Genomic DNA, 27,865 nt, shown 5'->3' on the forward strand with positions numbered 1-27,865 from the left:
CTCCTGCCTTCTCTGATCTCTCTAATTTCAGCCCTTAATCCTCCAGTTGTCTATTTTTGGGAGTTTTCCCCCTCTCTTCCCCTCCCTCCCGTTCACTGGAGTCCCAAAAATGTTTGCCACCGTGGCCATGGCTTGGGGGGGTGGGGTGTCATGTGACTGAGTGTGCATTAGTGATGTCATGTTGGCCTATCCACCCAGTCACATGACTGCCAAGCCACACCCACAAAATAGGTCACACCCACAGAATAGATTCTAAAAAATTTGAAACCGACCATTGGACTTAGGCCATGTTCTCTTTGTCTTATCTTATTGGAATGGGCAGGCAATTTTGTGAATTGCCCATCCTTGCCAAGAATGTCTTTATAGGCCATCTTGAATTGACCTAGAAACTTACTGGTAACCAGTATAGCTCACATAGTAAAGGTGTTACATAAGCCTATTAAGCCATGCTTAGAATTACTTGTATTGCTGTATTTTGAACCAGCTATAGCTTCCAAGTAGTCTTCAGGGACACTCTTATACATACTGCATTGCAGTAATCTAGATTAAAATTGACAAATGTGTGGCAGACTGTAAGTAAGATTTCCTGATCCAGAAATGAACAAATTTGGCACACAAGTAGCTTTGCGTAGTCAACCATGACTGCCACTTGTTCTTCAAGCAGGATCCATTAATCCAAAAGTCCTTCCAAATTGGACCCTGTATGGTGTAATGCTATACTCACATGAACCAAATGTGGAAATTCCCTGGATCCATATGGCCCCCAAATGCACATTCATTGTTCTGCTAGAGCTGAGATGTATAACTTGTATATCATCATAAAGTTGCTACTGACTCCAGAAGAATAGATAATCTCATCCAGCAGCTCCATAAAGATCTTAAACAATAACAGGGAGAGATCTGAAACTCAAGATACCCCATAGTGCAGGGACCTAAGCCTGGACTTCTTCACTTATCAATACTAATTGGAAATGACTTGGAAGAAGGAGGAAAACCATTGTAACACCATGCATCTCACTTCCAACACTCTGATCTGTCCAGAAGAATACCATGACTAGTAATATTGAAGACCAAGATCAAAGGAGGCCAGGGTGGATGGTTTCTTTGAAAACCAAGGGATTCTCTGGATTCCCTGTGCAGACATAGCTATAATTCAGTCTAGGTCCATAACCATTTTCTCATTCCAAAAGGTGACATGATTAAAGTTCAATCAAATCCTCAAGAACATCCCCAAGCATCTTCTGCAAAGTCTATACTTAGGATAGGAGCTATCTTATCTTCTTCATATGGTGTCATCAGGATTACAAAGAAGTTGATAATTCTTTGCTTATTTCAGTTGTGTATAACAGTTGATAATATGGACTTAAGGTCACAGGGTAGGCAGTAGCATTTTGGTAGTGCTGGGCAGAGAGATGATAAAAGACAGGAAGCAGGACACTTTTAGGACAAGAGTGTCTTGTACCAATTGTGCCTTCTAGCTTCTTGACCTCAAACCCAGAGCCTGCTTATGTTATACTTAGTACCCTACTTGATAATAACTTTAAAATATAAACAAATATATCATTTTGTGGATATGATATTCATTTTGTGAATGATACAAATTTTAGAAATCTAGTGCCCTTCCACTACTTAAGAACCAATTATACTCACGAAAAAAACTAGAGCCATTTCTCCACTGCTGTAGTGATTTGGAGAACATTTAATGTCACTTACTGGTAAACATTGGTGCACTGATATAAAAATCTCCCCTCATTACTGTTATCTCAGAACAGGGATAGCTGAGTGATATTAAAAGACACTGTCAATCATTACTGAGGAAATGTTCTATATATCTAGAAAGATACACTTCTAAAAGAAGAGTGACAGGTAATATGAGATAGAAGCAAAAGGATGAAACATGTGGAAAAATTCCTGAAGTATAAAACTAAATGCTCAGTGAATCAATTTTCCCCTTTCCCACCAATTAAATGAATGCAGAATAGCTATTTTCAATTTATGACCTGCTACAATTGATTATTGATATGTTGGTTTATTAGCTGGATACTTTGGGGAAACTATAAATGTATAATAAATAAAATAAATAAAAAATAAATAAACTTTAATTCTCTTCTATGCCTCAAAGTTCTAAAGATATAAAACAAATACATTTTAAGTCAACAGTCTAAACTGCTTTGAAGCTCAGTTCATTCTTAAATGCCATACTAAATTGGACAAGTTTTAGAATTTATCAGATTAAAGATTAAAGCACTTAATAATCTTTCAAATGATTTGCAAATCTGATGGCCCTTCTGGCACTACAGAGAATACTTAATGTTACAACTTCACACATATGGAAAATGCTAATGATATTGAATAGCTAGCCAGTGTATTTAATGCCTAATTAACTACTGTACCAATTAGAGATATTTTGGGGGGGCTGGACTAACTTTGCTTGCACTTCATTTAGTTTCTCCATTTTCAAGTTCTTATTGTATCAGAATATTTCTGTTTTTTCTTGTATTGATGGAAAGACAACTGGGACTTCAGTTCAGAAGGCAATCTCTAAATACACACTTAAGGGTTAGTTTCCTATACACCCTTGGATCAACTCCCAAGGGTGCTTTTTCAAGAGACAAATGGACTTTATGGTTTTTCTTTGAAGATTTTTCATTTCTCATCCAAGAAACTTTTTCAGCTCAGAGGTGAGTTCTTATCGGTTCGGCTGAACTGGTAGTGGTATGTTGGCCTGGGTCTTAGAATCGGCAGCAAACCAGGCTGCCCACACCCCCAAACTGGTTCCCCAGTTGCCACCATCGCTACCACCATCTTTCTTTGGAATTCTGGGCATGTGGAGAACAATTTCCATTGAGCTATGCATGTGCGCATAGTGTGTGTACGAGAGAACTGGCAGTAACGCCAGCTAGAACCTATCTCTGCTCTAGATGGATGGTGGGGAATGGAAGGATTTATACTCCTGGCACATAGTTGGTCATTTGCATTTTTAAAAGAAAAAGCAAGTAATCAAAAGTACTTTAATAATTATCAAAAAAAATGCAAATGATCAGCTGTTTGCAAGGAGTATAAATCCTTCCATTCTCCACCATCCAGCCAGAGCTGAAAAAGCTTCTGGGATGAGAAGTGAAACATCTTCAAAGAAAAACCAGAAAGTCCAGTGGCTTCTTGAAAAAGCACCTTTCGGACAACCATGACCTGGATGACTGACAATCTCCATAGACATCTTGGATCAAAAGTTCTTTTAAGTCTTCCAACAATTATATGACAAGTTATCACATACCTCTATGTTTAGGAATAAGATGCGGCAGAGCTTCAAATAGTATTTGTCTATGCCAATCCCTCTCTTTGATATTGTATCTCATGGTATTTTGCTTCAATTGAACAAAAAAATGCTTTTCAACAAACCTGACGCATTTTAGTTCTACTACTAATTAAAGAATTATTTCTAAAAGGGACCAAGCGGACCAACTAGCAGCTATCTTGCTAGTTATCACATAATGATCAGAGGCAGTAATATAATTTAACTCAGTTCTGTGCTATTTTATAGCACAGATGTCTTTAGCCATCAAAAGAAACAGAAAGAAAAAAGAAAAGCTGAAAAATTAAACCTCAATTTAAGAGCAAATCAATGTCCTGTGCCTAAACTTGCACAAAATGAGTATTGTGGGATCCCAAGAGAGTCAAAATTGCAAGTCACCTCTACTAGACCTCCTGGTCCTCCACAAACATGCCTTGACTATAATGCCCATAAAAGTGAGTTGGTGATCATTCATTATTGTCTGACATTTAAGAAAAGCAAGTGGAAAATAAGAGCTGTTTCTGAAAAGTATTCTTTTAAAGGTATTGAAGAAAGCTTAATCCATCAATCAATCAGAATAGAGTTGGAAGAAACCTGGAGATCTTGTAGTGCAACACCTGGTCATGCAGAATACCATTTCAGATAAGTAACTGTCAAGTCTCTTCTTAAAAATCTCTAATGATGAAACACCAACAACTTCGGATGGAAAGCTGTTCCACTGGTTAATTGTATTCACTATTAGGAAATTTCTCCTTAATTCCAGGTTGCTTCTCTCCTTGATTAGTTTCCATCCATTGTTTCTTGTCCTGTGCTCTGGTGCTTTGGAAAATAAATTGACCTCCTCCTCTTTGTGGCAGCCTCTCATATACTGGAATACTGCTATCATGTCACCCCAGTTCTTCTTTTCTCTAGACTAGCCAAACTCAACTCCTGCAACTATTCTTCATGTTTTAGTCTCCAGGCCTTTAATTAACTCTTCTTTGCACTTCCAAAGTCTCAACATCTTTTTTGTGATGTGTTGACCAAATCTGGATGCAGCATGCCAGGTGTGGCCTTACTAAGAATTTATAAAGCAGTACTAATACTTCACATGATTTTTATTCTATGCCTCTGTTTATACAACCAATGATTGTATTAGTTTTTTTGGCTACTGCTGGCTCATATTTAAGTGATCATCTACTAGGACTCCAGGGTACTTCTCAGAGTTACTGTTTTGGAGCCCGGTTTCACCTACTCTATATGTGTACCTTTGATTTTCCCTGCCTAAGTGTAAAACCTTGCTTTTATCCACATTAAATTTCATGCTGTTGGATAGGGCCATCTACAAATTTGATGAGTTCCCCTTCAATTGTCCATCTAAATCATTTATGAAGTGTACTGGGCCTAAGACTGAACCTTGTGGTATCCCACTGCTTACCTCTCTCCATATAGAGGTGGTATCATTACTTGTTCAGTACAGTTTTGTCAGCCAATTACAAATCTGGTGGTGATGCTGTCTATCTTACATTTTACTAGTTTACTGAGGCATAGATTGTGATCTACTTTGTCAAATGCCATGTTAAGTCTAAGTATACTAGGTCCCCAGAATTTTGCTGATCTACCAATTTAGTCACTTATTAAAGAATTAAAGAATGAAATAAGATTGGTTTGGTATCATCTGTTTTTAACAAACCCTTGTTGGCTTTTAGTTATAACTTTATATATTTCTAGATGTTAACAGATCTATTTTTTATTATCTTGTCAGGTATTGATATTAAGCTGATTGGTCTGTAGTTTCCAAGGTTTGAAAAATGGGAACCACATCAGCTCTTTTTGAAGCCTTGGGTAATTCTCCAGTGTGGTGTTCCAGGATTGTTGAAAGATATGGAACAATGGTTCTGAAATAACAACTGCCTGCTCCTTCAGAACTCTGGAATGTAATCCACCAGGTCTGGTGATTTATATCCATCAAGATCAGATAGGTGTTCTCTAATCATTTCTTGTTTATTTTAATCTATCTTTTATGGTTAGGTTTGTGGTAAATTGTGTTATAGTTTCTGCATGAAGACTGATGCAAAGAATGAGCTAAGTAATTCTGCTTTCTCTCTGTTGCCTGTTACTTTCTTGCCATCTTCTCTTTTTATTGGACCTACTGTTTCCTTGAATTTTTTCTTGTTATTTATAAGTTGAAATAAACTTTTTTGTTATCTTTGGCTTTTATTGTTAGTCTTTGTTCATTCTTTGTTGGCTTCCCTGACTTCAACTTTGCAGAATTGGGCTATCTGCTGATATTCTGCCTTAGTTATATGTCCCTCTTTCCATTTTTTGTCCTTGTCCTTTTTGTCTTTCATTTGATATATTGGATCTGTGTAATCTTGCTAGACAATTTGAAGATGTTCTTCCTAATCTGCTACCCTTTTGTAATCCATAGGCCTTCAGAACTAGCCACCATGATGTCAAAAGGATTAAGTGACATCCACAAATATGTAAGAGATTGTTTTGCAATGTCATAATGAACATATCAACACTTGCTTCCCTTGCCTCCCCACACATGGACATCTATATTCTATCCTTGCTTTCTTAGCTTTAAAAGATGTGCAGGAAAATATTTCAAATGTTTATTGCAGAAAAAGGTATCCACAAGGAACACAAAGAATTGGTCTTTTGGGAATCAATCATCCATGTCATTCTCATCCCATTCTGTCAAAAATGAAGGGTGGTTTGATGATTTCCAAGTATAGCTTTAAGAAAAATATCAGAAAGATCAAAGTGAACTGTGTTGGCTTTAAATCTCAACCTGAAACTAAATTCAAATCATGCCCTCTTTGAATCTTTCAACTAAATCATAGCTGTCAAAGGAGCAGTTAGGAGCTCATTGCTATATTCTAAATATCTATTCAGTCCACAAATTATGTTTACTATCCAATAGAAGATTTTAAGTTTATTTACATGAACAAGAAGAATTTTATTAGATTAAAGTAGAAGATAATTTGTCTTGCATTCTGCCAATGAACACATCTGTTATTTTGCTTTTGGAAAGGGTATATGATACTATGTTCCTGTATTTATTATCTGATACACTAAAATATATGTTGGTCTGTTAAACTAATTTGTGAATCTCACAATTATGTGGTCTATGATCATGAGTCCGAAACCAATTTCCAGGACCCATTTCTGAAGACTTCAGTTTGGTCAAAATTGGTCAAAATCAGAATTTTCTGCATAAGGTGGTTGTGCAAAACAATTTCTCCCTAGTTGAAAAATTGCACTCATTCAATTTTCTGTTGTGCTGGTTTTAAAAGCTGAATGTTCCACATAAAATCAAAGTTTGTTTTTAAGCAATTTAGGAGAGAACTATATCCAAAAATACCCATCAGCCCTGTCACAATATTTGTAATTTCAGACAAGTCTCTTCAGGGAGAATCTTTGGTACAAATTGTCTTAAATGGTCTGTTTACACTCATAACCTCCTACATAAACTGAACAATACTAGTTTGGGAGTAAATGGAACACTGCAGGGTACTTCTTGGAAGCAAGAATTAAAGAGTGCAAAATATTGCATTTTTTCCTAATGCTGTTTAATTTCTGCATCATTTGAAGCCAATGCACTGGCAAAACCCATAAATGGAGAATGGATTTTTTAATGAAATTGTTGTACCTAAATATCACAAAGCTTTCATGCTACTATGCTTTAACATTTTACCCTGATTGAGGGCAGATTTAAGATACCCTATGCCAAAATATTCTACTTTGTGGTAATGGAATAATTGAATCATTGCCTAACAATTTACCACGATATTTTCTATAAAGCTTTACAGAATAATATAATAATTATTTTATTACATTTCTCTGGATGATTTGAAAGATTTATGAACAACATCTTTGGGCCAGCCAAAATCTCATATATTCACTGCAAACAAATTTTCAACTACAGCAAGCAGAATTTGCCAGCAATTAATATCTACTTTAATTTCTTCCTTTCTCCAGTTTTCTCTACCCCCACCCCTTATACAAATATAGAAATGGCAGAAAAAGATGTAATCCTCCATCAAGTCTGCCTTTTTTAAATCTTTGTCTTCTATATATAATTTAATTGGCAGCTGAATATTTTATTGTATTAAGATATTATAAGTTTGGAGTGATAAACTGATTTATTTCATATTTCCTATTACTTGCTATTTATTATGTTGATACATCTTTAATTGTATTTATAATAATTATTAATATTTGTTGAAAAATAAAACAATAAAAATGAACTGAAAGTGCAACTTTGTTTATATATGGCTCCACAACTAGATCTTCTGGGAAAATTCAATATAGAAATTGAAATCAAAGAACAGAAAGATACTTGAGAATTCCTTTATGGTCCTACTGAAAACTAACTTTGTGAAATGGAAACCTAGAAATATTTTCTCCAATACAGCATATAAAAGAAAACATTTCCAAACCTGCACCAAATCTGGTTTTAATACATGTGCTCTTTCTGTAAGAGCTAAGGGACTGTGCCAAGAGTCTAGACAGCTATATTTATGCAGAAAAGAAACATTCAGTTAATGCAGTAAAAAACAAACATTTATCAAAGTAGTTCTTCATATAGTGTCAACACAGTGTCTAAAGGACTACTATCATCTATCAGATAGGAGGTAAAATACCTCTCCCCAGTTTATTTTTTTAAGACCTACAAAATGTAAATAATATGATAGCTAACATTTTAAAATAAACACATTGGTCTATATTTTAATGTTGCTTTTTTTTTTTTTTAAAATAGACTAGTTTTTCTGAGCTACAAAGACTGAATTCAAAATAGTCCTACTGCTTAAAAGATCAAAGGATGTCATTTCCATGTTAAATGGTATTTACTTGAAATAATTAAGAAACTAGTATTTTAGAGTAGATTAAAAGCTGTAATGCCATTGAAATTATAAAGTATATTTTTATTTACCTGAAAAACTATTTTAAAAAACTATCAATGTAGTTTAGTGCATCCTTGTTGTTTTGATGCAACAAAGATTTTCTAAACTGGATATTTCTTTGACACATTAGTTAAATATCAAAAGAAATTTTCTCCAAGATATTAGTAGAGTATTCAAACTGGAGTGCAGCCTAAAATATTATAGAAGTTAAGAGAATGATTTGTAAACAGCGGCTTTTAAATACCTCTCTGTTGACATAGACCTGTCATTCACGAAAGATAGACTATGAAAAAAAGAGTCTCACCTTAATGTATTTTATTGTATCTTCAAGTCATTTTCTGACTCCTGACACTTGTCTACCCTGCAGTTCTCTTGGCAAGATTTTTTGGAAGTGGTTTGCCATTGCCTTCTTCCTAGGACTGAAGAGTCCAAGCTGGCTTCATACTTAATTGAATTTGAATTTATTGCATTTATATGCCGCCCTTTTCCCCGAAGGGGACTCAGGACTAGAACTCACAATCTTTTGTTTCTGGACTAATAGCTTAATGTTAATGTACATAAATATGATAAATCTCACCTGAAAATAGTGGATTTGCTGAAATTCTTTTATACCTATTCTTTTCATCTCAATAAATCTTTTGAAAATAGTATGTGGAAACTGGGCTTGGAAAATGATCACTCAGTTCAGGCAGCTGACAAAAGAGCTTAAGAAATGCAAGCCTTCAGCTGTTTTTTTTAAAAAATTAGTTCCAGTTTCAATTTGTGCTATCTTCTTTTTGAAATGAATGGAACTGACACTTCACAGACCTTTATCTGAGGACTCCTTTCTTCCATTATCTTGTTGAAGATTGGGAGTAGCAGATATTAGAACCAGAAAACCATATCAAGTGAAAGGCATTCATAACTTTGACTTCTCTTCTAATAAACTATATTTAGAATTTATTGTGAGCAGCACATAATAATACAAGAACTGGCTTACTAGTCCTCACACATAATTCTTAGTTTAAACATGGATTTATTCTTTGACCTAAAGCAAATCATTGTTACTTAGTTTCCATTATCATTTCAAATACTTTTGTATTCCATCAGCTTCATTTAAGAAACATCACTGAAATAATGTACAGTAGATGTATCATCTGAACACACGAAATGGGAATGTCATTAGAAGATTTAATAAATCATTGTCAATACATTATTTTTGTCTTTTTTTCCTCTTTTTATCTCCACTCAGCTTTTTTTTTTTAAAAAAAACTGTTAATGTATTATTTGCAATTTTACAACAAATTTTCATTTACTTTAATTACCTTCTTTTTGCTCTGGCAACTCACAACTATTCTTTGAATTCAAATCTCAATTTGAATTCACTTTTTACTTTAAAATGGATGAAAATGACTTAAAATTTGTGGTTGCATACAAAAGTTCCATTATATTTTAGCCAGTTAAACCTATAAAACTCATAATGCAAATGTCAGCAATGAAAATATGGCAAGAAATACTTATTTTGCAATACTATAGCTAAAGTAACAATAAAATAGTGTGAATAAAATATCTGTATCAACATGAGAATCTCTACAGACACTCTATTTAAAGTGACTATCTGAAACTAAAATATGGTTGTTTGCTGCTAAAATTGAAAACAAGAGTTTTTTCCACGAAAATAAAAATCTTATAAATTAAACTGTTATTATAAGAGCCTAATGTCATTAAGAGAAACATTATCACTAGATCTGTATATAAGATCTATTGCTATACTGGCACACATACAAATACATAGATATACCGTCTATACATACATAAATACAAATTCTGACAGGCTTATTGATGATTTTATGCATTAGCATTCATTGAGAGTTCAGGATGCTTACAATCTTTGAATTATATATTTAAATCATTGTATGTAAAAATTTGACATTTAAAAGACCAATACATAGTGTGAAGAAAGGTGACACAGAAATTTTATTGAAGGTAATCTAAATGGTGATTAGGGACACTAATGAATTCTGCGTATGCAACCATGTGTATATGACATAAAAAAGCCAGAGTATAAAACTAATAAATATATTAGCATATTTTTGTCAGATATAAGCAATATGTCAAGTAGTGATTTTTTTTATTCCAACAATACAAATATTGGTAATAAGCATTAGAAAAATATAAAAAATCCCTTGGCTTTCCCCCATGTCTATACGCTCTATATCAGTGATGGCTAACCTTTTTTGGGTTGCGTGACAAAAGCAGGGGGAGTGCAGGGGGGTCATGTGCGGGCATGCCCACATCCATAATGCTATGCGCATACCTCCAGCGTGCATGCACATGCAGCACCCACCCACCCCGTGTGTCCATGCGATCAGCACTTCCCTCTGCTTTTGACACACTTTTTTCACCCTCCCAAGGCTCTATAGGCTTTCTAGGAGCCTGGGGAGGGTGAAAACAGTCTCCTCCGTCCCCCTGGAGGCCCTCTGGAGGCTTCAGAAGCTTCCCTGAAACCTCCAGAGGATGAAAAATGGCCGTATGAGCAACCCAGAGGTTCAAGAATGATGACTTCCAGTTTGTCCATAAGGCTATTTTTCATCCTCCGGAGCATTCAGGAGGCTTCTTTGAAGCCTCCAGAGCACAAAAAGCAGCCCAATATGCAACTGGAAGTCCGGCAATGGCCGAAAAAGAAGGCTGAAGTCAGCTGGTCATCGTGCGCATGAGCACTGGAGCCGAAAGGGCAATGCCTAGCATTCCCTAACAAATGGCTCCACATCAGGGGTGGGTTTCTCACCCCGTTCCAACCGGTTCGGTTGGAACGGGGCCGGTGGCGTCCTCGCGCACATGTGCGGCGTGCGCGGCGCACGCATGCATACTAGCATCTGTGCGATGCTCCAGATGCTCCTGGAGGATCGCACAGGCGCTGTATGCGTCCTGCGCATGCGTGGAAGCGCAGAAGTTGTCAAAACTGGGTAAGGAGCACGCGCGGGCACGCAGGTGGGCCCTTCGCTGTTCCTGGAAGTTACTTACTTCCGGGTTCGCCGACCAACCGGTTCGCAGGGACTGCCGCGAACCAGTTGAAACCCACCCCTGCTCCACATGCCAGAATAGGTTTGCCATCACTGCTCTATATGCTTAAACCCTTGAATATTCAAGGTGGTGAATGAATTCATTGTATTACTATTTTACAAAAGGAAACCATTAAATGAAATGAAGGGTTGGAAGTCAATTCTGTATGATTTTCAATTAGTAGGCTTACCTAAACAATTCACTTGTACCCTGAAATTCTACTGGCTTGTCTTAAAAATGTCTATTATCATTAATCTTGGCATTACCAAAGTAGCTTTGATCTCCATTCTCTGGTAGACATTACTTATTCTTCTTCCAAATATAATTATAGAATGTACATATGATAATACTGAGTAATAAAACCATCATTGCCTCACATCGCTCTTCTTTGTCTTTTGTCTTTTTCCTTTTATTTGCATTTCTATGCTTATGTTTTCTTTGATAGGTTACTCTAAACTAAACATGAATGGTTAGGGATTCCATTATCACTAACAGACCAACTAATAAAGGTACACTGAGCATATTTTGCAATGAATGATAAAATCACTTTTGCAATGATTTGTAGGAGTGAAATCAAATATTCTGAAATAATTTTGAAAGTTTTTGAATTTTTTCATTATTCATTTTTAAATTGCTTTTTGTAATTTTAACGCCAGGAGATACCAGCTCCATTGTAATGTAGGAGTTCAATGGGTGGAGAAGAGATAGAAGAAAGAAAAATATTATGATGTTATGCTTGGCTTTGAAAGAGGAGTTTGTAAAAAAACTGAATACAATTATCTGCATAATTAATACAATTATCTGCATAATTAATTCTGATGAATCTGATGAATCAATTATGCAGATAAATCCTTAGTCTCTAAGGATACTAGAAGCAGTGATATTAGAAATTAGCATCAAATTCTAAAAGATAAATTGTAAAGTCCTTTTTCAATTTTGTAGCTAAATTTCTTAATAATTAACAAAGGAAGAACAATTGATCTTCTACGATTTTCATCACTGCTGATACCTATTTTTTCTTCCTACAATCAAAATGACTAGCTTCCTCCAACCAAAGATACTATCTTATAGAAAAGCAGAACTAAGGAAATAATTAACAAATACATTGTAGGTGATAAAGACGGAAGCTATTTTTAATCTATTGTAATAATTTCCAAATTGCAGATCGTAATGATTAAAGCAAGAGTGTGTATCTCAAGGTGAGTTTATCAAGGTGGTGAACTTAAATCTTCCAGAGATTAGAAACTGACGATTGTAATCCTTTTGGTTCTATATAATGGACTACTTCACTAATAATCAATATTGTTCGTCTAAAATCCAAATAAGAAAAAAAAATGCCCTGCCAATAATATAGCATCAATACAGAAACTTTCAGGTGCAAAATATATCCTTCCTAGTGGTGGGTTCCAGATCCCATTCCAACCAGTATGGTTGGAACGGGCCCGGCATTGCCCACATGGACGCATGCAGTGTGCACACACACGCACTGCGCACATGCATTGTACCTGCCAGCGATGCTTCTGCAAGCCTCCACGATGCTCCAGTTGCTCATCAGAGTGCCGCGCAAGTGCTGTACACGGCATGCACATGCGTGGAAGCGCCAAAGGCTTTAAAGGACAGGTAAGGAGCTTGGGCAGGTGGGTGGGCCCTCCGGAGCACCATACTAGAAACGGTACCCAGTGCTCTGGGCAGGCTCCGGTACGCCTGTACTGAGGCGTACCTCCTGCAATCCTCAACCCAAAAACTGAGGGATTCTGGTGCATGCATTAGATTGCATGTTTATATTGACATGCTTTCACTTTTATGCTTGTGCATTGGACAAAAAATTCATGTCACCCCACACTCAAATATTTAATATTTGTGAACCAATAATAACTCCCAGAGAACACAACAGTCAAAATTCTACACAACAAAAATTTAGCCAGGAATCCTCAGCAAAGCATTTGTGAAATGAAAATGGAATCTTCTCATTCATTTATTTTGTTAGTCAAATTGACAAGTCTGCCTGACTCCTGAAGACCACTATATTATGTTGTCGAATTACAATGTACAGCTTTAGAAATACCAAAGGGCAATGGAAAAATGGAGCACAGGTTCATATATTCGTTTATTCTTTAAAAATCCAGCTATTTTTGCTTGAATAAAACCTTTTTGTTTTCATAAAATTAAACATTTTAATATTTTTAAAACATGCCAGTGCTTAAAATAGAATAGAAAAGAATAGCCTTTATTCTGTTTATCTCGTGAAGTTTTAATACCACTTTATAATGTGGTAATATAACTTGGTAAGGCCACACTTGGAATACTGCATTCAGTTTTGGTCTCCATGATGTAAAAAAGATGTTGAGACTCTGGAAAGGGGGCAGAGAAGAGCAACAAAGATGATTAGGGGGCTGGAGGCTAAAACATATGAAAAACGGTTGCAGGAACTGGGTATGTCTAGTTTAATGAAAAGAAGGATTAGGGTAGACATGATAGCAGTGTTCCAATATCTCAGGGGTTGCAACATAGAAAAGGGAGTCAAACTATTCTCCAAAGCACCTGAGGGTAGAACAAGAAGCAATGGGTGGAAACTAATCAAGGAGAAAAGCAACTTAAACTAAGGAGAAATTTCCTGACAGTTAGAACAATTAATCAGTGGAACAGCTTGCCTCCAGAAGTTGTAAATGCTCCAACACTGGAAGTTTTAAAGAAGATGTTGGATAACCATTTTTCTGAAGTGGTGCAGGGTTTCCTGCCTAAGCAGGGGATTGGACTACAATAGCGATAGCTAATTTTTTGGTCCTCACTTGTCGAAAGTGTGCCCACACCTACAATGCAATGCACCGTACCTCCCTCCCCCGCCATGTGGGGGGAGTTTTCATCCTCCCGGGCTCCGAAGGCCTGTTCGCCATCAAGTGACTAGAAGACCTCCAAGGTCCCTTCCAATTCTGTTATTCTATTCTATTCTATTCGTTTAGCAAAGCAAGCTCAAGCAATCTAGAGATTTCTTTTACTAACTTAATCCTTAGTAGCAGTTTCATTGAGTAATGCAACAGCTTAGCAGGGATGTCAAACTCACCTTGTAGCGGCGGTGTCACATGATGTATTGCAACTTTTTCCCCTTCGCTAAACCGGGCATAGGCATGGCAGTGCGTGATGGGACACTGCCCAGTCCATGGTCCATAAGTTTGACAACCCTGGCTTAGAGAGATTACCTGTGACCACTTTTTATGACTTTCTTTGCTGGTTTTCAGCCTTTTGCCAAATCTCCAGCAAAACAATGGCCATAGAAATACATTGATTTGTTCAGTGATTATTGCAAAAAGAGTCATAAAATTGGGTCGTCATGTGAGTGCCTCAACTTATGACCATTAGTGGAAGTTCTGGGATCTATTACAGTAAAGTTGAGGCTTACCTGGTAATCACTATATAGTAAACATTATATTATTATTTTATGCCACTTTTTAACTTGAAATTTTTTTAGAGTGGTATAGTACTAATAACAACAACAAATAACAAATAATAAAGAAAATAAAGAAAAGAATATTTAAAGAAAATATTTAGAATTTAAGTTTTAAAACAATGTTCATTTTAAAAAGGCCTTTTGTAAGGGATATTGAAACTAGAACAAATATCACCCAGCTATATTTATACTATGGGAATGAAGATCATTTTATATTATGGTTGTTGCTAAACCTCACTTTCCAAAGCATCAGTCCTATAATTGTCATCTTTTCTCAGTGCAGGATTATTGATTATTTCAATTATTAACTGTCATCTGAGTCCAAGGATGAAAAATGTGAAGTTAGATGTCTGCTAATTCATGAAAAAGGCAGAAAGCAGTGGCATTGGATTTAAATTCTGTGGATAGAAGAAAGAGCTTTTTACTCTCACATTGATAGGCAAGAATTAACTGTTTTATGTGGTTTTATCCTACCATGCAGTAACAATTCTTGCATAGCTATCTTGTGTCAAGTATCTTGAGCAGCTTTTTCAGATTGAAACAGCTAAAAATGGAAGAGAGATACTCCTTGTTATACTCATCTGGATTTAATTTGAAGTTAGGCTTCTAAGTTAAAATACCCTTTATTTTTCTACTGAGAAAGACTGCTTTCTTTGAACTTCATGTGTGATTTGCTGTGATTTTAAGCATTGGCACCTCACTATGGTGGTAGAAGGCGGAACCAATTTGTAGCTGTTATTTGAGGAAGTTGGAAAGTATCAATACAATCTTGGTGATTAGTGCGGTTTGAAGCCCTCACTGCAGAAATCCATTGGTTCCTGAGAGCCAAGTTTGAGAGAAAACCAAGGGGAAGAACTTATCCTAATTGATCTTTTTGTTTCATAATCATTTAATTCATTTTACAGCATGATAAAATATTTCTGCCTATTTTATGATACAAGCATTTGAATGGGTTAATTTAGGGATACAGGGTTTGCCTTAAAAACCCAGCTTGGCTGCCTAACCCACAAGGGAAACAATGGGGCCACACTATTTGAATCTCTCATTCTAGGCATCCGTTTCTTTCTGCTTCCATTAGTACCCTGAGATGCTGTTGCCTGCATTTAAACTGTCCAATCAATGGGTTCTTTAGATTTAAGTCAAACTAAAGCTTTGTGATTGGAACCAATAAAATTTGTGGAAGTTTGTAACTGCCAGAATTTATGTGGACTTGGAGTTACTATGCCCTATCTTCCTTAACCATTATATATAAAAATATTATTTTTCCCAGCTTCTATTAAAGGCAGGCAAATGGATTTGATTAGTTTTAGATAGTATTCTTTAACATCTTTACAACAGTGGAAAAATCAATGTACTGCAGAGTTCCTTTTTTCAGGAAGTGTTTGCAGAAATATAATAGTATCATCCAACTTTAATTCTGACTAATATTTTAAACCATCTATGTAAAACAGTGAATAGAATTCTCAAGTACGAAGTTCCCTTTTATGTTTTTGACATAGTTGTGGCTTCAGATAAATTGGCTTTCATTTTAGAGAGATTTATAGCTCTCTGAGGTTAAGAGATGGCTTGGCTCTTCCATTGAATATAAGAAGCTACTTCATAATGAGTCATACTATTGCTGTATCTAGATAAATACCACCTATAGTGAATGGTAGAATATCAACAGCGTTTCAGACAAGTTCTTTTAATTTTCCCTGTTCAAAATACTAATATGAAGAAGGGAAGGAGAGAGAGGGAAAGCATTTCATTATTTGCCTCGAAGTCTAGGAGAAAGATACATATTTTAAATTATACTATATTAAACTAAATATTATTCCAAAGAATGTAGCACAAATCTTTGGATTGTTGCACACTACAAAGTGGGAGGGGTAACATGTCTTCAAATGGCTTCAACGTTGAGCATTCTTGGACAATTACCAGACCCATCATGACCCTTTCCCAATCTGCCCCTTTAGAAGGAATATAGTATTTAGACAGTCAGCATTATGAGTTTGACCAAACAGATAACACAATCAGACCAACTAATTCTATTTTATTTTAAGGTTACATTAATAGGCTCTTGCACGTCTGAAAGTATCTCCCTCCCCTCCATTTTACAGCCAAGAAACTAGGGAGAAACCCCACACAAATTACTGCTGCAGGCTCAGCTGCCTTTTATCTGAACATTCTCTTGGTTGCATTTCTTTGCCCTGTCTCCCAAGGACATTCCTTCATACCGTTACATCTGTTGACATGACTCAAATGTCATGAATAGAACTTTTTCCTGGCATCCAGAAATTAAAATGTGACTAATCCAATTAGTTGGTAGTTTTCAGAGAGATGCTATGCAACTACTTTCAAGTAAACTTGACAGAACTCATGAATGGAAGAGGCTATTTTGCTAAGAGTGTCATTAACCTCAGATCTGCCCTTGCACAAAACAGTATACTATGGAATACATTACAAAAATGTAACATTTTGTGCAGTTTATGAGGCAGAAACTATACTCAGATTTCCACATGAACAGAATTTTTGCTGCTGTATATTGACTGCTGCCCTTTGCCAGTTTCCAGAACCTTATTTTTTTTCCAAATGAAATAAATATATATAGGTCCTTCTTCCCTTAGATGAATTGGAATACAATGTCTAAGATTTCCCAACCAGAAGAGAAATCAAATGCACCAGCTGAAAACGTTGGGAATGAGTTTCAACATCTTTAGAGAGACATAGGTTGGGAAAGGCTGTACTAAATAATATTTTCTCCTAGCACTTATACAACATAAATGTTTGAAATAAATGTTTGTTTCAGCATCATCTTATTTATTGAACAATTTCATCCAGTTATAGATTCCAGTTGGTTCTGTATCTTTCTCTTAGTCATACACAGTGAAGAAGATGCTTTTATTGATGCTATTTTTAATAGTGGGAGGCATTCTCAGCATTCTTGTATCTTTAGCATGCTCTCATTTTTCCCTTAAAAAGAGAATCTAAATATACCATTCTAGGCTAACATATTTTTCTAATCCTTCTGGTTGACAAAAATGTATTTATTACTTCAGCAAACAGGTGTTGGTAGGGTATTTACATCTTTTTTATATTTACTGCTTCAATGAACTTTGAATACTACTTAATGTATAACAGCAACAAAAACTGATATTTTATTTTATCTATTTTTCCAACACCAGGTATGCTTTGAATTAAATATCAATACCAACAACTGATACTAAATTCCTACAACAAGTATTAGCAATAAGTCTCATAGCTATAATGCCAATCAATTTAATGCATCCCTCATTCAACTCTGCAGGATGTAATTGAGAGAGGTATAATATATATATAATAATTTATTAATTTCCATTCCAATTTTCTATTAAAAATACTTCTCAAGAATTTACTCATCCATGACAACTTCTAAGTGAAAATACATTGTTGTACATATTTTGATGTACAATATATGGATGTAATAGCTTAATGCAGAAAAAGAACAGAACTGAATGGGAGGAAAAAGAAGAAGTGATACAGACTAGAAACTAATTTTAATTCAAACTCTATGCATTCAAATGAATCTATCACCTTTAGGATTGTAATCTTTTCAGATTGAGAAACACATGCAACAGATGGAAAGAGAAGTCAGTCCAAGTTTATAATGAAGGCACACTCTCTGGTCACACTTATGATGTTTACAATTTCATCTGAACTGACATACAATACTACAAAGGGATTTCTATATGACCCCAGTCCTGTGTAGGGCACGTTGAGATCTGGAGTAAAACTAAAGGAGAGATTGCACTGCAATTTTTACATCTATCCTGTATCCATAAAGAGTAGCATTGTGGGGAATTCAGATATCTTGCAATTATTACCAAGAATGCTGTCTGGGTATATAAGGAGTTCTAGTTCAACCATATCTGAAGGATACTAGATGTGAGAAGACTGTCAAAGAGGCTGCATCTGAAAATGCTTTGCATGATGGATGGTACTGTTGCCTAGAAAAAGCTAAGGGGAAAACAGCAGATTTGGATTGTATTAATAAGGTTTCCAAGATATTGCATTTTGAATTTTTGAATTTATAATTTGGTTGGAAATTCAGAGGATCAAATTAATTAATGAAAGCATGCAGTTTAAAAAAACAACATTAGTTGGCTTTTCCATTCTCATTCAGCGGAGAACCATTTCAATACGGAGACAGAGCTCTGTGTGGACGTGGGTATAGGATATCTTTTTGTAATTCTGTTGTTGAACAAAAAGTAACCCTCTTGGGAAATGCATCATCAATATTAGAAGGTTAGCTTGAAATTTAGCCATTTCCTGCTTTAATCTGCAGAACTTTGAAGATATGGCTTTTCTGAAGCTAAATGTTTCCTTTGAAAAACAAAGGATGACTAACTTTGACAATATTCCTTTAATAAGAAGCAGAGTCACTGCATAAAAGTCACACTATATTTTAAAGTTTTTGCGGATCCCAAAATATTTCTCCAAAATGTTAATTGCTCGATTTTAAGCCAAAAAAATACAATAAAATTAATATGCCATTTTGGTGTCATGGTTCCCTCCTAGCAACCTGTTCTTGTATATAAAGATACTAAAATTGAAAAGAAAGGATTATTGTAAAGCATCCAAAGATGTAAAAAGTAAGAAATGTGTCTAAAGCTAATTTGCTATGAAAAGTATTTATAAAACAGGTCTTATTTCTGCGCTAGTATCTCAGCTAGCAGCAAATAAAATGTGAAGGATGCTGGGAACTTAGCTCGGCAATGTTTGGAAAGCCAGAGATTCATAAAAACCCTGCTGGAACAGCCAACAATCTATCTCTTAATACTCAATCAGCGATATTCAGAAGACTTAATAAAAAGATGATTATCTCTTATCACTATTATTCCTTGGCAGCTAGTATTCAACAAACCACTTCTGATTCTGAAGGTAGCAAAAAAATTACCAAGATTGCTTACAAAGCCAGTAGAACTGCTGGACAAAATCTATATTTTCCTTTCCCTGCTGTCTATTGAGTATCCTCATATCCCCTTTGTAATTAAGAATTACTGCTGCTATAGTCTTTCCCAGTGGATAAGCTGCTCTATCACTGAAATTGTTTTGATTGCCCTTTTGGGGAAGGGTTCTTTTCAACTCTTCAATATTTATGTATATACTGATGTAGAATTTGCAGAATATTTAATACAATATTCAAGTGTGATGGTTAAAACTGTATACATTTCCAAATGTGGTCTTATTGTAGATTTATAAGGACATCATAATATTGGCTGCATTTCTGTTAGTTCTCTTTCAATGTTTCCAGACATAGAATTTTATGGCGGCTAGACATTGGGCAATTTTCCTTGACTTATCAGCTATGACTCCAAAATTTTCTGAATACTTTCTTCTTCTTCTCCTTAGCTGCATTAAAATGTTGACGTTCATTAATCTACTTTCGACAGATCCTTTGGGAATCTTCTCTTGAAATTCCCCTTCTCCTTTTTAATTTTACTATTTTAATACACAATCTATTCAAAGTTATCCAGTGGCATCATAGCTCATTAGTAACTGTAATCCACATGTATAGAAAAGCAATTTAAAGAATAGGATCATAGTGGACAAGAAAATGGATCTTTTTGATGCAGAAAGTTTAAAAATCTTATTTTTTTTTCTTATCAGGAACAACAATATTATATCACATTTAAGACTTTTTATTTTAAAAAAAGACTGTATGGTGGTATACATAGCAAAAATATGTACAACAACATGGGCTGACAATGAATGATTGTCCACAGTATCCAGCAAGCCTCTGTAATTAAGAGTGACTTGAAACTAGATGTTCCCATTCATATCCCTATATTTTAATCAGTCTATTAAACCAGCTCTTTATTTGCAGAGATCATCTTACATTTTCAAAAGAGCAAGAGTTTGGCATTTTCTTCAGATACCAGGACGTATTGTACAGTGGTGGGTTTCAAAAATTTTTAGAACCTCTTCTGACTTCCTGGGGGCGTGGCCTGTTGCCGAGGAGGGCTCCACCGAGCTCCTCAGAGATCTGGTCTGTATATCTAAATAAGATCATAGATAGCACCCCTTTTTGGCTAAGAAAGGGGCAGGGAGGATAGCTCCGTAGACTAGGGTCTATTCGTAAGCCACAGCCTTTTTTTTTTTGGGGGGGCTGTGGAAGAGATTAGATCCAGCCGAAGCGGAGCTTTTATCTCCGGCCAGTTCTTCTCAGCTGCCTTTTTTTTTTTTGGCAGCCCCAGACAGGCTAGCCCCCCCCAGGACAAAACAAAGTTTTTTCAAGCTAGAATTGATACGGGAGGGTACCACCCCTGTGAGATTTATGCTTTTATTACTATCTTAAATACCAGCTCCATTCGTCTTAAAGACTTCTTTGTTTAAATAGACTTCAAAATGGCGATTTCTCTCCGTGGATGATTACTGGATGTACTTAGCCGGGTTTATCTTCCTGCAGACTGCTCCTTAACAAAATAAACTCTTTTTCTTTGGAAATAGAGGGGAGTGAAGCGCTGCTTACTTGTTTATTTATTATGGCACCCAGATCAAAGAAGCGTCTTGCTACAAATGTATCTAAAGAATTTAAAGAATCTTTTCTGGAAACACAGCCTTTGTCTCCTACGCCCTCTACTGGAGAAGTTTTAACACAGGAATATCTCTTTAAAATGTTTAATGCCTTTAAACAAGAAATTCAGGAATTTGTATTGCAACTTTATGATGATCTAAAATCTAAAGTTAATCAAATGAAGGCGAATACGTTTGCAGCCGTGTCTGCCCTCTCAGATTACTCTGCTGAAATAGAGAACAAATTGGAAAGTCTGGAGAAGGCTAATTTTAATTTGACTACCAATATTCAAATTTTACAAGAAAAAATTAGAAATAACGAAGATCAGCTTATGATGTTAAATTTTAATAGGAAGGCATTTGCAATTAGAGTCAGAGGATTCCGTGAAAAGGAGCAAGAGGATTTGAAACAGACCTTTGCTGAAGCCTTCAGCCATGCGCTGGGAAGCCCGGGACTTAACTTTGATTGGCAGATTCGGAAAATCTATCGCCAGAACTCATTGATAGCGGAACAGCGACAACTCCCGAGGGACATAATTATACATTTTTCCACAAAAGAATCTAGAAATGCGATTGTGCAAAAGTTTCATAATAACAGTTTTCGAGTTGAAGGCCAGGACCTGATTGTTTTCAAAGATATTCCTTTTCAGATGTTGAAGGCAAGAAGGAATTACACCTTTTTAACTAAGGAGCTTAGGAGTCAACAGATTCGATACAGATGGGAGGCCCCTGCCGGTATTACAGTTACATTTGAGAATCAAAGATTTCGTCTTAACTCTGTTTCGGAGGCTCAAGATTTCTATTGTAGGATTCTGAAGGCGGGACTTCCTGACGCGCTTGGAAGAGAGGAGAGACAAGCGGAAGGAGAAAGCAAACGGCTGGCCATGCGGCTGCAAGATGGAGGGGGCAGCCCCTCCTCCCTCAGAGAAGCAGAAGAACGCAGATCGAGAATTTAGATACTTCAAAAGACTTCCTAAAGTTGAGGACTGAATGGGGGTTTGAGACCTCTCTCCGGTAGAAAAAGTGGACTAATTTTTATCAGAAGGGAAAGCTGGGTGAAACTACTTTGAGCTAGATTCTAAAGTAACGTTAGCATAAATTTGATAGTGGTTAAAAGAATGCGGAATGATTTATGTTGTTTAAACTTTGTTAGATGGGATTATTTTAAAATAGAAGGTTAACTGACTCTTGCTGAAAGTATTATTTGAATATGATCCATGCTATTTAACTTTTATTTGAAGGGAAAGTTGGTTGTAATAGTTCTGAGTCACTTTTTAAATAAACGCTAGTATAAATTTGATAGTGGTAAATATCAGACAAGCAAGAGATGAGGGTAAAATGCATGTGGAATGAACTACGTTATTTGTGGTAAATATCAGACAAGCAAGGGAAGAGGGCAAAATCTACGTTGTTTAAAGCTTATTAGAACAGGAAGCCGCTTGGGAAGATAACTGTAAAAAGAATGCAGAATGACTTATGTTGTTTAAACTCTGTTAGAAGGGACTACCTTAAAATAGAAGGTTAACTGACTCTTGCTGAAAGTATTATTGGAATATGTGGAATGATTCATGCTACAAATCATTCTGAGTTATATTTTAAACAAATGCTAGTATAAATTTGATAGTGGTAAATATCAGACAAGTGAGGGATGAAGGTAAAATGAATGTGGAATGAACTAAGTTATTTATTATTTTGAATTACTGTTTGAAAAAGGGGTAAAGAAAGATTATTTACGTTGTTTAAATTTTACTAGAAGGGAAAGTTTGATTACTTGTCTGTAAAGTTATATTTGAATATATGGCATGAACCACGCTGCTTAAATTTTATTGGAAGGGATCATGAGGTTTAGGAAGGGAACGGGAGAGTCTACAGAAGGTTGGGGTAAATAGCAAAGAAGTAAGAGACGAGAATAAAATATAGATAGAATGATTTATACTATTTAAGCATAGATAAAGATGGGGGGCTGAGATCAATACAAGAATGGTTTCTTTTTTTTTTTTTCTTTTTTCTCTTTTCTCTTTTCTTTTTTTCTTTTTTTTTTTTCTTTCTCTGCTTTTCTTTTCTTTTGATATATACTTTTATTTTTTAATTCATATGTATACAAGATATTTTAGACAGAAGGTAGTGCCAGGTGTGGGCCCTGGGAAGTCGGGAGGATTAGGGATGGGGATTGTGGGGGGTGGGGTGGGGGGGTGTTAACATAGTTTTAATAAGAACAAGAATGTATTTATATACGGTGGTTCTTTTTTTTTTTATCATTATTATTATTATTTTTTCCTTGGTTCATTTTACTTTTATCAGATCAAACAACACTCGAATAAAGGCATACACCAAGGAGGGAGGTAGAGGGAAAGAAGAGGGAGGAGTAAGGAAGGAGTAAGGGGAAGGTAAGGAGGGTGTCCGGGGAGTAAGGGGAGAAGGAAGGATTGAGGGGAAAGGGAAGTAGGAGGGGAGTGTTAGAGGGAGAAAGGAAAGTTGGAGGGGGTAGATGGGGTGTATGGAGGATGCAAGGGTTAGGTGGGGTTGTGAATGATGAGTTGTGTTTTCTCTTTACTTGTTCGTTTTATTCCCTTTTTCTTTTTTTTTCTTTTTTTCCTTTTTTTTATAGTAAATACCCTGTATATAAATGATTGCAAATGGAATGTGAAAATTGAATAAAATATTTTACAAATCGAAAAATTTTTAGAACCTCTTCTGTAGGTGTGGCCTGCTTTGTGGGAGTGGCTTGCCAGCCATATGACCGGGTGGGCATGGCCAACTTGTAAAATGTGGTGAAATTCACTTAACAACGCTGTTGTTTAGCAACCAAAATGTTGGCCCAGAAACTCTGGCATTTGAAGCATGCAAGTCTTAAAGCTGTCAAGTTACAAGACCCTTGTACCCCTAACCCTTTAGAAAAAAATCCCAGGGGTGTTAAAACTTGACAGCTTTAAGATTTGTGGACTCCCAGAATTCCTCCTCTCGCTCTTCATCTTGATGATATGCGGATGGGCGGGGGGAGGGAACTGGAACTGGTTCTAAATGGCACTGTAGATTTGTGGAACCTCTTCTATAGAAGAGGTTAGGACTGGCAAGAACCCACCCCTGGTATTGTATAATGTTTGTGCAATGGGACAGGGACTCAAAATTTCATGATACTTGAAATTACAGCAATTTTACTTCTCCCTCCTATCCAAAATCTCTCACAATAACATGTCAAAGGAAAACAAGAAAGTCAAGTTGCCCTTGAAAAGCACCTTTGGGAGTATCACAATAATTCTGAAATCCCTTATTCTTATTATGTGAAGAGAGTTTTCTTTTCACATCTCATTAAATTTGGAGTCTTATCAATGTTCAGCTGTTTTTATTTTTAAAATAGCTTAATAATAATAAAGGTTGCTAATGACATCTACTGACAATATATTATTGACCTCTTATGTAATGCAATGTTGCAGTAGGAGCAAAACCTATTTTGTAAGCCTCTTTGAAAACAATACAAATGATAGAAAAAGCAAGGTTGCAGAAAGTATTTGAATAAATATTTTTTTAAAGAAGATAACATCTATTGTTGAGTGTGCTTTAGCAAACAAGTGAAGGATCTTCACCTTCTTGCAGTGAAGAGTTAATTTTAGCAGCTTCCTGTGAGAGAATGAATGTAACCGGCTCCTTTCTCAAATATCTACCTAAACTCTTAGTAGTTAATAGATGAAATATCTAAGCAATTAAAATTAATCAATAGAAGCTTTAAAATAACAATCAAAAACCCTAGCAACAATACAAAGTAGATTAACTGAAGGAACTTAGCGAGGGGAAAAAATCCAAGTATCATTTCCATTATTTATTTTATAGTCATAAATGTTAGTAATTTTAAAATGCTACAAAAATTAAAACTCATTCTGGATGGTAGATGAATTTTCCTCAGATGATAAACTGCATTTCAATGCATTCTTTAGGTTCATTTCTTCCAGCAGGAATAGCATGTGATTCAAAAAGTGCTCTGCAGTCAGGCTATTTCACTGGACTACATTGTGGACAAGTAGAAAGACTATTTATATTCATTAAAAGTTGGCAAACCCCATATTTCAAACCAGTAGTCCAGACACAAAGACTCCACTTAAAATGGGTTCTGCCATTTACTGTTTTAAAGGCAGTTCTGGAATGAAATGATCAGTGTAAATCTGAAAGACATGGAAGTTTGGGGAAAAAAGCACACTGACAATCTATTTGCAAGTATCAATGATGTTTCTTCCTTAAGTTCTTGATATTCCCTAAACAATTTTCTGATACGTATTTTCCAGGAGTACCCATTCAATGTAATGCAAATGTGACAGTTATCAATATACTATAATACAAATATATATATAATGACTGCGCACACATGCACACAGACATATACATACATACATACATACATACATACATACATACATACATACATACATACATACATTTATTCTTACCATTTGAGATTGGCTTCGAGGACAACCATTGATATCTTCAACTTTTTCATTTGCTAAAAGAAAGCAGTGGAAGTTTTAAAAAAAAAATGTTTAAGAATAGGCAACAAGACAAGATGAGAGAAAGCAAATAGGCACACAAGTATTTTGCACATACTGAACTTTGCTCTCAGCACGCTGAAATGTACAATAACAGTCTTTCTTGTTAGCGGCAGTTCCTTTCCTCATGCAAAGGGGAAGTGCAGAGAATGCTGCTGCTAATTCTCCAGACCCTGCCAAACGACTGCTGACATGAAATCTTCCGCAATTGTTTTTGTGGGATCAAGATACAGTTTCAAGTCATCTCAGAAAGTATAAACCGCTCCAGTTAATAAAATGCACACATTGGAGACACATGGCTTAATGAAGCATTCGCTTTAGTCTGCCAAGTGTGCGAAACACAGTCCTTGGGCTATAAAGGGGATGAACCACATACAAATAGATTCAGACACACACTTATCAAAATTTCTAAACATTTTAAAAAATTAGGAGGCATTGCCTCTATTTCTGAAAATAAGTATAGAGAGAGAAATAAAGAGTCTGAATCACAACTATCTGATGTTCATCTCTCACAACACTTTGTTCTAGTTCTGTTGAATTTTATATCCTAACCCAGAAGTTATGCTCAGGTTATGGCTAAATGGATGGGACTTACCAATAATCTGAATGATTTCTGCTAGTAGAACTCCATCTGCAATGTCCTGTTGCAAATCTTTGATCAGCCGTTTGTGGCCAGATTTTGCTAGATAATGATTAGCCCAGTCAGTGTATATCTGCAGAGTAGAGAGAAGGGAAACAGGAAAAGAGAGAGGGAGGGAGGGGGAGAGAGAGAGAGAGAGAGAGAGAGAAACAAAAAAAAATTAGGAAGACTTATGTTGGCTTACATGTGAGTAAAGCTCTACAAAGCACATTCCAAATTAAGGAGTCATCACCAAAAAGTAAAACTTGAATGGTTTTTACTTTTTTTTAATCAGCTTCTGTGCCATTTTTCAGCATTTTAACCTTGAATGATTCATTTTATTATACAATGAAACATCACTATCATTGTGGAAAAAAAGCCCCTTCAGGACTGCCAAGAAAATTCCTGTCATTCTTGTCACTTTCAGTCTGATCTAAGACTTACACTGGAAACACTGCATGTAACGTTTTTACTTCTTTCGTTTTGCTACTTATGTTTATTTTCACAAGAACCATGTGCAAACAGTTGTACCAGCGTTTTCTAAGGAAACGAACATTTTATCCATACAGAGTATGCAAACAAATGTAAGGTGTACAGTACCTTACATACAGTATCTTGACTCTGCAAATGCCTTTGCTTCCGGGAAGCAAATGAGCAGTCTATACACCTGCATCATTTTTGGTTCACTATTCCTCAAAAATAAAGTAGATTAAACCAAATAAATCCATCAAACCTTTTAAAAATGAAAACTATACTAAATTACAAACATGAAAAACATATAGTAGCAGCATGACAACAAGACAGAAACAAGCTAAATGACACAGTAGCAGAAGTTCAGCCAAAAGTCTTGGCAAGCAGCTCTTTAGCTAACACCAAAATCTAACTAAATTTAGTGCCAACTGTAATAAGATTGCACCAGCCAGACTTTAGCAGTAAGGCAACCTGGAGAGGTGCCCACAGAGAGGAGACGGTCTTTAAATTAATTGCTTTTTTGTCCCACAAATAAACTAGGAAGTCATCAATAACCACACATGTCATAATCACTGAAAATATATGGCAGAGGTGGGTTCCTACCAGTTTGCACCGGTTCGGTGCGAACCGGTTCGTCAAATCTACCGAACCGGTTAGAAGAGGTTCCACCAGTGGACCCGGAAAGCAGGCCACACCTACAGAAGAGGTTCCAAAATTTTTTGAAAATCACCACTGGTTCTTGGATATGATTATTCTACACTATCATGCTCATATTTATAAAACTCAGTGCCTCTGTGAAAGATAAGGATGACTACTGCGTTTGTGGTGCAATCAGAACATTGCGTATGTTGAAGTTGTTTTAACGCAAACCAAAGATACCTTTTCAAAAACAAGTATACATCATATTCTTATGCATGCCAGTGCTGTGTGTGAGGTAATTTAAGGTGGTTCTGACAAGTGTCATCAGCATCTTCATATCCAGTCACATGGGCGGCAAGCCACTCCCACCCGGTCACATAGGCAGTAAGCCACTCC

General features: G+C 35.9%; 1 protein-coding gene across 4 annotated transcripts in view; it reads right to left on the reverse strand.

Moving 5' to 3' along the window:
* Positions 1–26,356, reverse strand: part of NAV3 (neuron navigator 3) — a 165,884-nt gene extending 139,528 nt beyond the window's left edge. For 3 of the 4 annotated variants that reach the window (XM_032222049.1, XM_032222050.1, XM_032222048.1), the window contains exons 1-2: positions 26,336–26,356; positions 25,645–25,697 (exon numbers count right to left, since the gene is read on the reverse strand). In XM_032222049.1, coding sequence (XP_032077940.1) covers positions 25,645–25,647 — 3 coding nt within the window. In that variant the 5' untranslated portion in view covers positions 25,648–25,697; positions 26,336–26,356. Of the gene's footprint in view, positions 1–25,644; positions 25,786–26,335 lie in introns of those variants that run through there. The other variant, XM_032222047.1, reaches the window with a different exon arrangement.
* Positions 26,357–27,865: the final 1,509 nt, after the last annotated feature.

Source organism: Thamnophis elegans, chromosome 7, assembly GCF_009769535.1.
Source record: "Thamnophis elegans isolate rThaEle1 chromosome 7, rThaEle1.pri, whole genome shotgun sequence".
In the NCBI taxonomy this organism is placed as follows: domain Eukaryota; kingdom Metazoa; phylum Chordata; class Lepidosauria; order Squamata; family Colubridae; genus Thamnophis; species Thamnophis elegans.